The 13,544-nt window shown below is 38.5% G+C and overlaps 1 protein-coding gene across 6 annotated transcripts in view; it reads left to right on the top strand.

Moving 5' to 3' along the window:
• TAFA4 (TAFA chemokine like family member 4) overlaps positions 1 to 12,874 on the top strand; it is a 92,495-nt gene extending 79,621 nt beyond the window's left edge. For 4 of the 6 annotated variants that reach the window (XM_054216202.1, XM_054216201.1, XM_054216200.1 and 1 more), the window contains 2 exons: positions 4,509 to 4,592; positions 9,141 to 12,874. In XM_054216202.1, coding sequence (XP_054072177.1) covers positions 4,509 to 4,592; positions 9,141 to 9,238 — 182 coding nt within the window. In that variant the 3' untranslated portion in view covers positions 9,239 to 12,874. Of the gene's footprint in view, positions 1 to 4,508; positions 4,661 to 9,140 lie in introns of those variants that run through there. The other 2 variants (XM_054216204.1, XM_054216203.1) reach the window with 2 other exon arrangements.
• Positions 12,875 to 13,544: the final 670 nt, after the last annotated feature.

Below are 13,544 nucleotides of genomic sequence, written 5' to 3'. Positions count from 1 at the left end.
ACAGGCCCATTGATACTTTGAGAAATGTTGCTGTAGATAAATCGAGCTGCTAAACTCAGGAAAAAAAAGCAGAGCATATGAAAGAAAGTTTTTAAATATGTAGAGAGGACATACCACGCAGCCTGTAAACCCTGCCTTGAGTTGTAGCTATACTACTTGATTACAGCTATAGAAATTTTTTTCTTAGTGGAGGTCAAACTGTTCTTCTGTCAATGACTAAATTGCATTTAAAGTAGTCATGAAATTTTGTTTATCTCCATTTTCTTTATGGAAATAAACATCCTTGAGTGAGTACTTCCAGCTTGTCTAACAGCTAGTGCCAAGAAGATAAAACATTAATAACTTTTGTCTGTAGAGTAGCTATCTCCACTAAGTGCGTTAAATGCTTCTAAGTAAATCATCACTAGCCAAATCATCTTGCATCCAGGCAATTCTATTAGCCCTAGAATTCATGAGGAGTAAACGCTCAGATTGGAAAAAATGTGAATGGGACTAAAGAATTGTTTAAAAATTTTCTGTAGGGCCAAAGAGCCACAATGAAGAAAAAGGACAAGTTTGGCTGAAAGCCCATATGGGTTCCAGACTGAAGGGAAGCGAACATATAGAAACAAGAAAACAAAAAATCAGTACATAAGAAACAGATAAAAGAAGAAATAGCTGAGAAGATTTCCCTCCCACTGTTTTTGAATGGATTTCAGAATACTTGAGAATTCAAAAGGATGCTAATGCTGTGTCAGTATTCAAAGAAAAAAAGGAAATATACAGTAGAATGAATAGTGTACTGGAAATTTATATGGAAGAAAGCTTAATCCATTGCACTAGGAAAGACATCTGTATTTGTCCAGACTAAAGACAATATGAATTTGCTTGTTCAAATAGAACACACAGAAATCCTTAACAAGAAATATTGGCCCATAATGCCTGAAATATTGACATTGTTAAAGCTGAGGTGGATCAGTGTCACAGTTCTCCTTTTGGTAAGTAACAGGATGAGGAGGTACTTAACTTGTTGTTAACTAAAGAAGGTGCTAACCAACACCTACTGGGATAAACTTTGTTTTGTTTTTTAATTCTGATCCTGGGTAGTTTAGAGTCCTAACAAGCTGGCTAATAGATCTCTGGTCAGTTGTTGTAATTCAAAATGTATTTCATAATACTTGAGATATTCTAGAAGTGCACTAGTATTGTGCCACTTTGGAGAGGGTAGGCAGCATGGTCTAGATACTTAGGGACAATTGAGGCTGATCTCAATCCTGTGTGAATAACTGAGAAGCTGATATGATATCCCATTAGCAAGGAATTCCTGGAGTAGAGATCACAAAAGTTTCTGTGGCTTTCTGAAAAGAGATTTGACAGACGCTACTGATTCCATTTCAAGAGGAGTTTTCAAAACTAATACAGGTAGTTTCTGGGTTTAATTCATGTAAACCCGGGTTTTTGAAGTTACCTTGGAAGATAATGTATAGTTTATTCAAGTAAAGACTTGGTTACTAAATAGTCTAATTAGAAGATTTAAGTCTCATGTTTTTGTAAGCTATTTAATTTTGAACCATATGCCATTGTGTGCACCGCTCGGGGTCAGCTACCTAGCCTACCTCAAAAACACATCTCTCCACAGACCCATCAGTAGGAAGCAGTAGTCAAATAGCACATACCTACTGGGATTTCACAGTGCTTAGCTCCACACCTCACACTCTACAACATTTTTAGTAATGACCTGAAAGCAAATATAGAATCTCTCCTGACAAAAAAATGTATGGGTTTCATCCAGTGGGGCAAAGGAGTAATTAATGACAAGCCCAAGGCAGTCATATGGCATAGACCTACTCAGAGGAAGTTGAACCTCTTTGAAATAACTGTCTTAATAAAGACAAACGTGTTGTGGTGCGAAACTGAAGCTCAATCATCTCAGCTTATCAGGCAGAAGATTGAAAAGTTACTTGATTGCAGCACGTTCAATACCTTCACAGGGAGAAAATGATGATTACTAACAAATGCTGTAATGCAGGAGAAGAACGCATAATGGAAGAGGAAGAAAAGTAAGGCTGTGTGGTTCATGCTGAGATTGTTTAACTGTCAGAAAAAATGATAATGGGAGAAGTTTCTTTCTTCCCTGTTCTAGATTGGCTGGGAAGACACTATGTAGCCAAACACAACTGGGGACACAGTGAATTGCATGAGACAAGATGAGATGATGTATTGACACCTTTTGGCTTTATTCTCTATGAACCTTTTGTTTCCATGGAGTCACGTTATCTAGAGAGCGATGTCAGCAGAAGAGTTATTTCTGGCAGAGTTTCTGGCTGATTTCCAGCAAGTCAGCTGGCTAATGTCAAACTAAAGCAGTCTCCCTTCATGTGGGTGGTTGTGTATGAGGATGACATAGCTGCTCTCATTTCTTAGAGAAGTCATCTGTTGAAACCTCTCCAAGAGTGCCTCAATCTGAAGAGGAAACCTTTATGTCCTCCAGTTAGTCGCAAAGTTAAAGGGACAATAATGGTTAAAGAACTTAAGCTATGAAGATGAGCCTAAGGCTCTGATGGAGAATTTTAATGGACTAATCTCAGGGGTGTGTTTGACACAAACAGCTACAGCCAGTTAGGACGTATAGATCAGCAGAGTGGACACTACAACTACAATGAAATTGAACATAATATGGATGTAAGAATTAGTGGATTGCTACAGCAAAGAATTGGGGATTTGCTGGAAGCTAACGGAATGAGATCTGTATTAAGTATTTCAAAGTGTTGCCATTACTCTGAGGAGAGGTATCTGCACAGAATAGAAATCAGTCAACAGAAGGGTAGGAGTCACTCTCTATGAAGGTGTCTAAACAAGAGATGAATAGAAGGTGAACTATGTAGTCTATTGAAGAGCTTGTGGTTCTTGTTTGAGTTATTTACTGAGCAGTGCTTCCCATTTTCATATGTGCTTGTTTTAATAGCAGATGGTGCTGCTGGAGACGATGGGCCAGTTTCACTGTTTTCAGTTCCACAGGGTCCATGTGGACCAGGAATTTGCATGGGCTCAATTGGTCAATAATGCTGTGTGAACTCGCTCCTGTGCTGCACTTTTGGCCGGTCAACTAATGCCTTTTTTTCTTTAATCAGGTGTTAGGAGCAGGTTGATGCACTTTGTATAGATAAATAAAATCTGCTGTGTTTGGTGCATTTTCTGTGGTCTCAAAATGTATTGCACCCAAACCAATATGCAGGAGACAGGTGAGTGAGAGGTGGTTTTCAAGGTCTGAAGTTGAACAAATGAGCTAAGGTCCAAATGACTGGTGAAAGGAACCATGCGTTTATTTTATAATTTTATGAGATTGAAAGAATAGTTTATAAAAGCCAAACTGGTGTTCCAGAAGTATATTTTTTATAGTGCTTTTCACATAGGCTTAGAGTGAAAGTGCAAAAGTAATTGAATAAACATTTCAGCAATATCCCGATGTCAGCTTGCCTGCTTGTCACCCTAATTTGAATGTTGCAGAAGTACGAATCTACCTTGAAATTAAAAGGAAAAAAAGTGCTTTAAAAGAAGTAGATTAAATTATTTTTGTTCATTTCTTTTGGATGTGGTATCTTTTAAAGCATGCAGTTCAATGTTTTGTGCATGTAGTAGCATAATGCAGGCTAACTAAATCAACATTTTAAGCTATATTTTGTTTTGAAATCCAATTTAGATTATGTAAGGTTGTGAACTGATATATTTCATAATAATTTTCTGGGATTTGATGAATCCCATGAACAATGCAAAACTGAGAAATACATGCAGAGGTTTGCAGCTGTTTGTGGGAAAATATATCTGTTGTTAACAGCAGTATTATAAAGTCATGACTACATTGTAAAAATAACAAGCATGGTCTTATTAATGAAAATTAGCTTAAGGCTAGAAAATCAATAAATTTGCAGAATTAAGGTGTACTACTGTAATCTTCCAAAACGTACTGCAAAACTGGCAGTGTAAGTGCAAGTAGATTCTTAGTTAATAATCTAATGTTTGCCAGTGGTTTCCACGTTCTTATCTGCATTAGTTGCTGACAGACCTCACATGCTTACATCTCTGTGCAATTCTATTTTCTCACCCAGTGAAGGGAGAAACTGGCATTTCTTCATCCAGTCTCACATATGCATATCTGGGTTAAACAAGAAGCCTTAGTTTCATTCCACCTTATGGCAGGTACTTGACTGAAGCAAGTAAATGAAGGAGGCAAGTCGTCTCTGTAGTCAGTGGAGATGGAAAGGCACTTCCAGAGGCCAGTTCAAATGTTGGAGTCAGTCTCTGGCAGTGCTTGCCTATCTTCATGCATATGGCATCTACCATTCTGTGTGCTGGTGAAGGTTTTTAGCCACATTTTTAGCTCAAACACAATCAATGTGATTAGGTATTAAAGCAGTAACTGTTGGTTCTACTTTTGAAATCGAACAATTGAACGTTTCAGAGACAACCTCCCTAATAAAACTGACAGTAATAAAAAAAAGACTGTTTCTCTTTCCTATTTCTTTTTCTAGCTTCCATTGTCCTACAGAAGTGGTGGTGTCATATGAACCCCTGTTTGGATGGAGAGGACTGTAAAGTACTACCAGACTATTCAGGTTGGTCTTGCAGCAGTGGAAATAAAGTCAAAACCACAAAGGCAAGTACAGAGATCGCCTATATTTAAAGGTGGCAGCAGTCTGCTGATAGCACTTGCTTATTGCATTGCACCTGCAGGTGTGAGCAGCAGTTCTGGACTCCTTAATGTTTTGGAAAGTGACGATTAATGCAGTTCTCAGAGAGGGAAATGTTGGATCAGAACTGCCCTTTCACTGCCAGCCTAGTTAAGTTACTGGGTGCTGGAGTCAAACTGAAGAAGGCCCTGCTTCAGTCTTCAGTGAGCAAAGAAACTGTTCAGCTGTGACTAGTGCTAGAGTGATAATTGTGTTCCGGGATCAATTCTTCTGATTGCAGACTGACTATATGGATCCAAGGTCTTTACCGCTATCACCTAAAGTTAGATTCCCGTGCTACTGGAAAGCCCTTTTAGCTTTTGAAAGAAGTAGCCTGTCTTGAGAGTTGAGAATCTGCACTGACACCAGTGGGAACTGTGCGACACTGAGCACCACTGGAAATCAGGCTTGTTCAGATCATTTCTAATTACAGGTCATCCTGTAGGCTGCTTGTTTTTTAAAAAATATACCATCCTATTTCTTAATTAATGGCCAGCAGAGAGAAAATATCATGTCTTCTGTCTGCTTAGCAATCGAAAATGAGTTCAGTGCATTGAAGTTCAACAAGTCATAGCGAACTGCACATCTAAATATATCATAAAACAGGAGTCTTTAGCAGGCAGTAGGAAGGAAAGACACATGCTTAGCTTTTCCCTTTACAGCCTCTTTTAGTTGGGAATGAATATTGTTCATTAGGTTACAATTTGAGTTAATAAGCAAATACTGACACCAAATGTTGTTTAATAATGGCTGTTCTAACGAGTGAAAACTGTGCTAATTTCTGGATGAAAGAGAAAAGTTGATGGTTTGGGCAGCTGTGGTGTGATATCAGTGGTCTAAAGCCCAGCTACAGACATTACACAGTGGCAAGCTCGCTGGAAACATCTGACCAAACCAACCAGTCTGGAAAACCCTATTCCTTTTTTCAAGATCAGAGGAATTGTTGGAAATCAATGTTATTTACCAAATGCCAAAGATGTAGTCTATGGTGTGCCTGTGTCCAGCTGTTCTCCTGTGATGGATACAACACCCACATATTGACCTGCACTCTCTAGAATCACTATGGGTACTGGCAGTCAATTACCAAAAGGTATAGATCACCCTCAGCCTTTAATTTTTTTCACAGGCACTGACTTTTAATATATGTAGGTAAACAATTGTTGTAACATTACACTGAAAGGTGAGACTGTCAAAGTAGGAGTTTTAGATATTGCATAAGACAACTTCATCTCTGGCCATAGCAGAAGAGAGCTGGCACTTAATACCAAAAGGACCTTGTTGGAAAAAAATAAGCCAGGGTTAAAGACACCTGATATTTTCAATAAATACTAGAGGGATGAGGGGTAGAAGAAAGAACTTTATGTTGGCATTGATGACTATAGGCCTGAGGCATTCATTCATGCAGCTGTCTCTTCCTTCCTATGAACATTTGCCTTTTAGTTCATTGAGGTCAACTGACCACATGAGTCATGTAGCCTGTGTTCATGGCTCTTGCTCTTAAGCAGTGAAAAGAGGCAGCCTGAGTCAGTGGGAGTTTACTAATAGAAGGGCAAATTTGGCATGGATCATTTATTTTATTATCCATGACAAATATTGCAACGAGCAAACTACAGAATATGGTAATGCATTCTGATGAGTTTAGGGATGTCTTTATAAAGCTAGAGTCGGACAAATCATCCTGCCTGCAATTAGACCTGTGCAAATTCATCAACTGCAGTGAGTTTGTGTGGGTCTAACAGAGGGCAGAGTGTAGCAATAAGAGTCCAAATGTTGTTTCATTAAACTCTTCCTCTACTTTGCTGGGATGTGGAGTAATGCATTTTGCATTGATTTTTATCACCATAGGAGATGCCTTTGAGGGGCATTTAATTGAATTGATAAGCAAATGACTGGCACCTGTGTGTAGTTGTGAAACAGTCGACTGTATTACTGACATGAGAACTGTTCATTTTCCTTGCGTGGTTTTGTTTTCCTTTCACTGGCCTGTGTTGTTTTAGGTTTGAGCATGTTAAGATAGGCCTGTATTTTCTTGTGCATGCGGTTAGCAACAGCATAAGGGAGATCCTGATTCTGATTGGGGTCTTGGAGTACTGCAACAATATAAATGTAGATAAGAATAACGAAGTTAGTGGTTAAACATTACACTGAAATGACACAAGAGAGTCCTAACCTTTCACTAGTGATCGGCCATGCTTGAAAAGGGAATGGGCAGACATCCTTAAAGGGCAGATCCCTTAAAAAGGTATTCCAGTCTCTCCCTTTATGATTACTCTTTGCTAGAAATTCTTCCATCATTTGCTGTATGTGATTTACGTGTGGAAATAATTACTTTCATGCTTTTAAATAATTTGGGATTGACCCATAAAAGTTTTTTTCCATGCATTTACCTGTGTTGTTACTAAGTGAACCCTGAAGAATTACTTTTGGGGGCTGAGACTTAACATAGCTGTATCCTCAGTAGTAGTGACATTCGTAAAATCAGAGGACTTGTCATAATATCACCAAGCTGTTTTAATCCTGTAGTTAGTTTTTAGTATTGTACCTTTTGAGAATCCGTCTGAAATCGTGAAGTTTGTCTTTCATTGGTCTAAGTAAGAAAGGACATGCTTTGTCCAAGATTTTGTGGGTGGGATTCATTGTGCCCAGCTGGAGGCATGTTTCCATCCAAGCCAAGTTGTTTAGGATTCTCCAAAGTCATGTGGGGAGAAATGGGTGATCTCACAGCATGACTGTGCCCATCCACAAGAGTGTTCCCACGAGTACTTCTTTCTCTCTGCTGTGCCTTAAGGAAGCCCTGGATGACAATCTTGCATGTAGATGTCTGCTTGCTAGACAGCAGAAGCTGTGCCACAGAATCTGTCCTGGCATCCATATTTCCTCTGTAGGTATTTTCCCTGTCTTGTGGGTGGTTTTCTCTCTATCTACCAAGATGTAGTTGTTGCACAAATATAATGAGTAATAGTAATCCCAGATTCTGAACAAAAGCTTGTGGCACAGGCAATATTCAACTGGAAGGAAAATACAACGGAAAGAAAATTTTCCTTGTTATAAGGAAGAAGAAAGTATGATGTAACTTATTTTTTTATTTTAAAAATGAACCAAAGATTTTTCCAAACTCATCTCAATCAACAAAATTGGTATGAAGTGCATTATTAGAACTTTACACAGAGGACTGGATGAACTGTCAGACCAGTAGTCCAAACCACACAGCAACCTGTGTTTCTCAGTGCTGCAATACTTAAATCAGAAAGACACAGCAAAACCCTTGTGGACAATTATAGAAAATGCACACATACATTGAAATTCTTCCAATTTAATAGTTGGCTTATGTCTAAAACACGAGAGTTGAGATCCATTCTGTATTAATTTTTTTTTCTATGTTAGGTAGCAAAGATGATCTCATTACCATTTAAATTTCTAATCAATTTTTAAAGCTTTTTAAGACCCTTGGATCAGTGCTAGTTGGGACAATGACTTACACAGATTAATTATATGCTGAAAGAGGAAATGCCATTTAATCAGTTTTAAGTCCTCTATCTTTTGATTTTGTGAAAATATTAGAGTAACTGAAGTCTATGAAGCACAAGAGACTCCTGATGCTACTCGGTATTTAGATGAATAGTTAGTAGCTGAGTGGGACAGTTAAAACGTGAAAAGCTGAAGAGCTCGTATCGTACATCAGTTACCTCAGGGAAGGAAATAAAAACTTCTCTATGCTGTGTGTCTGTTTAGTTTTGTAACACGTCTCGACACTACAGAGCAGAGCTGACAAAGCTTTCTTCCTTGCAGGCTGCCTATTCGCATCCATTTCCAGGGTGGGAAATCTGACAGGACCCCTTCTTGCCGGGAAGCCAAACCCACCGGGTCTGCACAGTGCTGTGTGTGCGCATTCAGGCTCGCACATACATCCCTGCAGCACCCGAGGGAGTGCGCGTATGGTTGTAAGGGGAAGAGACCCCAGGGTCCCACGGGAGAAGTGCTATCTGGGAGTAGCTTCTCCTGCAAGAACAATTGATCCCCTCTGCAGACCATGCTCTGTCTGATCCCTAGTTCCCCCCCATAAGATGGAGTGCTAGGAATTGGGTAGGAGTTTGTGTGAATGGCCCTTTGGGATTTCAGTTGTACACGTGCTGTAGGCATTGGTGTTGAATGCTAAGCAAAATAAATCAGAATAAGATTTCTGTGAAATGCTGGTGGCAAATTTAATAGTAAATGGCCGTTTTTTTAACCTGCAAATCTCCCTTATACTATTGAATAACGGTGTAATTAACATTTGCGTATAGGTTCTGTTTCTCTGCAAGGTATGTAGGTATGGCTGGGGCAAGTTCATTCATGATGTATTCATGTGTACAGTTACTTTGCAAAAACAAAGCACATACTATCATCCTTGTTTGATCAATTCTGTGTAGGTAACTCTTTCCTCTTCTTTTATAGGTAACACGGTAGCAAAGAATAAACCTGTGGGTCATTACCAGAACAATGGCATGTGCAACTGTTGCTTGGCTGTTACACAGAGACCCTTTTTGTGGTGATGCTATTGACTTAATTCTTTGAACTTGCAAAATTAGTCAGTAAAAAGGACAATACTTCTCCTTTCAACTGTGGCTGCAGTTCCTGAACCTGGATTTTGCTGTACAGAATGGTACATTTTAATTTCACAAGAAAACGCAAGGAGATTTGGTTCTACCTGAAATGCACCTTGGATTCCGAAGGACCTGACACCTGGCAGAAATTCGTGGAAGAACACACCTGAACTTCTGCGGTGCATCAAGGATAAGACTTTCTTAATGACACTAAGATATGTAAAGTTGTTTTAAATGAGTTTAGATCATGAATGTAACCTAAGGAGTCAAAGAAAGAAAATGCTTATGTTAGAACTGATACGGATGATCTTAAAGGTCTTTTCCAACCTAAATGATTCTGATTTTTATGGATTGGTCTGAGGTACTTCTCACATATAGTACAATACAAAAATACAAAGCTGATCCCAATGCTAAATGAGTTGACGCGACAGTGTTAGTAAATGATGTCTTAGTGTATTTTCAGCTGTGACGTAGTAACTATCAAGGTTGTATGAAGGTGAAAAGGTGGAACTTACAAATCAGTAGCAGTTGTTATAGGGCATACTTTGGTTATATCTGTGCAATTAGATTTATTTCCTTAGATAGTTCTAGGTGGTTTAACTTTTACATTCATAAGTGATGGCAGGAAAGCATGAGGAAGAGACAAAATTTGAAAGTAGACATAGTTTTTCTTGTCCTAAAATAAATCCATTCTCTAGGGGAATAGCAAAGTATACATATTCTTGCCTCTTTGAATCTAGATATGGAAAAGAATTTAGCCATTAGCTAGAAATATTAATTCAATCCTTCAAAAAAAGGAGAGCATGCTTGTACTGCTTAAGGAAGGCTTACTGGAAGGAGGGTAATTTGTTTGGATTTTCATAGCTTTGGTTATAACCTAATAGGTAACATACTTAAAATTCATAAGCAAAATTCTAGATAAAAGCGAATCTTCACTTTCAATTAGTTCTTGTTCAGAATTATTATAATAATTAAATGTCCAGTTCCTTGACAGACTGAATTTCCAAGTGGTTACATTTTGTGACACGTAATTGTTCCATATTATTGTAGATGCATTTCATACTGTTTTTCTTATTTGCCTGTTACAGTTTTTTGTCATTGGTCTTCACAAATAGAACAGCAAGTAGAGGTGAAGCTGTAGCCAGTCTGTTCTCCATTACATCATTTTGTGACGTAAGATGCATTGAAACAGACTAAAATGCAAGGATGCAGATGGCTATCATGCAGACGAACTGCTGCTGACCCAGCTACTGAATTCATTGTTATGCTTTATGTAAATATTAAGGTAACAATGTATATCTAATTTTTATATAGACAGAAAAGCCAAAAAAATAAAACAAGTGTGTTCTACTGATTTAGGTCATTGTGCATAAGCTTTCTAGTTTATTGGAAAGATAGCATCAGCAGTGTGAAGCTGTTCAGAGTAATAGTTGTTAGCTTTTGATTTGCTGGAGTGAGTGGGAGTATTCAGCCCAGGTAATTCCACTGAAGTCAGTGGTGGGAAGATCTGGCCCTGCGTTATTTGGTTTTGATTTCTCTGGTTTGGTTCACTATCAATTATGTATTTGATTACAGCTGGGATCATGGTGGTCATTGTACTCGGTGAAAAGTAACAAGAGATTTTCTGCTCTGTGCTTGGACAGCTGAACAGTTAATAGACTCCGCTTGCTCTAATGAGCTCTATATTCCTAATATTTTTCCATTGTTTTGGTTTTCTGATTAAATTTTAAAATTTCCTTTATTATTTCTACTGTTTCTGTGTGTATGTATTGAACAATATAATCAGCGAAGATCATTTTCATTTACTATTTGTACAATGTTGACCTATAGCTGGTATTTATTTATTTACTTATTTATTTTGCTAACTACTCTACAAAGGCATAGTAAAAATCATTGCTGGGATGTTCTAAATGGGCAAACAAGAGTTTTAGAGAAAAGTTGGTGGTTTTTTTCTCATTTTTGAACACAAATACAGAGAAAATAAGTTACTTGCCAGTGATTATACACTGGATTTGTGGGGGAATTGAGAACATAACCAAAATTTCTTATGTCTATTTTAGTCTTTCCCATTCAAGGCATGTTACATGCCTTGCCATAGCCACCTGGAAGGTGCTTTCGCTACCCCTGAGGAAGGGGGAAATTACAACATAAGTTTGATAGCATGAGATTATGAAATACAGCCCAAATGAATGACTTGCCTTCCTAGATCCTCAGCCCATGACAGAGATTATATATTCCTAAAGCAGCTTCGTTCCAGAGGATCTTGGGTTGATTTACAGCTTTTTCTGGCTCATTGCACAAATGCTGTAATATATGCCTCTCTCTTTTTGGAGGATTGCTGCTTCTTCTAATGCCGTTGTCTGGCATCTGACACCAGCATTGCCCTTCTGCTGAGCGATAGCAAAATTGAAGTCTTCGCCAGCAGCTCTGTTAGTAGAAGAGATCAGCATCCCAGATTCTTGGTGTGTTCTCTGTGTAAATGGTTTAGTTCATGTTTATCTACTTGTTCTAGAAGAGCAGTTTTTGTAAGCAGCGTACTTGCAATCTCTTAGAAACCTCAGTTTGCATCCCACTGCTAAGTTTCTATGAGGCTAAAATCCATGTGTCATCGTGTCCAGCTTTTGTTTGGGCAGGCGTTGTCTCCTACAGTCTGGTTCAGAAAGTAATCCTCTTTGTCTTAAAGTGGCAATGTTTTGCCACGCAGTTACTAATAAAGATTGTCGCAGACACTCCTCTGATGAGATACTATTCTAATATCCAAGCTGAACTGACTCATGTCCTGATTATACCTGTATCTTATTTCTTAACTGTGCTCTTTTCTCCCCTCATTAGGATGACCCCGATGTATTTTTCTTCACCCGGGTGGCATTTCAGTAGGCATAAAATAACCACGGCCTCTTCGTCTCCTTTTTTTTCTCTGCCTATCTTTGTAGCCTTCTTTGCATCCCTTGCAATTTAGGTGAATCTTTTTTTGAATGAGGATTGCCAGAATGATGCACTTTATTTGACATCTGCCATTGCCAGTTTTCTAGAGTGTCATTAGCACTTCCCCATCTCTGCTGCAAACGCTTCACTTTCAACCGCCTATGTTACTTTTGCCGTTTTCGTAGTTACGTCACGCTAGCAATTCAGTCAGCAAGCATTTGACTAATATTCTAGGCTTGCTTTTTTCAGCTCATGCCTCCTTGCTGATAGCGTATATTCTTCCTGATTCTACTTTGGAGAATGGCCTTGAAGTTTGTGAATGTCACCCACCATTACTCTCCCATGCTGCAGTGATGAGGTGCTGCCTGTTCCCTGTGCTGAGGTTTTCTGTGTGCCTCTTTGCAAGGCCATGGTCGAACACTACCCAGACTGACGTAAGGAACTCTGTCCTGTCTCATTTTGAACAAGAAGTACCATTGTTCACTCTTTAGCCAGTTCCTTACCATTGTCCTTATCTTCTCCAATTAGATAAAGAAATATCTGTGGTATCAAAATAAATGCTTTGATATATAAACTGGATTAATGGAATTTTCTTTATCTAGAAAATAAATTATCTTAATAGAAATCCCTGCAAGGATTCTCTTGTATCCTACAACTCTGTTAAATCCATGATAGATTTTATTCCGTTTTCCATTTACCTCTAAGTCTGTTATCTTCAAGGATTTGTGTTAGAATTTGTACCTAAAGAGAGTGAATAAAATTTTTACATTTGCTGTAAATTTTCTCGAGAGTTAGTTCATAACAAACCTACAATAATAGAAAATGTCTTTGAAGACTAACAATTTGCTTGCAGACTCAACATACCCTGAGGTAAGAGCAGTTAAGACTTCTGTCATAACAATAGACGCTTCTGTATCTATTGAAAATATAGATGATCCTGTAACAAACTTGTAACTGTTTAGGATAAATAAGTGCCTCTAAACTGTGGTAATGTCATTTAAAGGACTGCTTTTCACAGCACAGCGTCACCACGCACTGCATTGTGGTAGTAATTCTGGGCAGTCTCAGAATGGATCTGCTCACCTTGGAATTTTGAATATGCTGCTTATGTCGAGCTCATGAGGATTTTTTTTTGAAGGTATGGCTGCAGGGATTCTCACTGCATGGAAATGAGACTCCTACACCTTAAAATGTGGAGTATGCACTATTTTCCACTTCAGTAACCGTAGTGTTTAGTTGGAAATGAGATTCCTACACCTTAAGATGAGGAGTATGTACTATTTTCCACTTCAGTTACTGTAGTGTTTAGTTGAGCAACTAGATCCCCTTT

The sequence above is a fragment of the Rissa tridactyla genome, chromosome 10 (assembly GCF_028500815.1).
Source record: "Rissa tridactyla isolate bRisTri1 chromosome 10, bRisTri1.patW.cur.20221130, whole genome shotgun sequence".
Classification (NCBI taxonomy): domain Eukaryota; kingdom Metazoa; phylum Chordata; class Aves; order Charadriiformes; family Laridae; genus Rissa; species Rissa tridactyla.
Note: the sequence above shows the minus strand (reverse complement) of the source record. Positions and strands in the feature narration are given on the sequence as shown.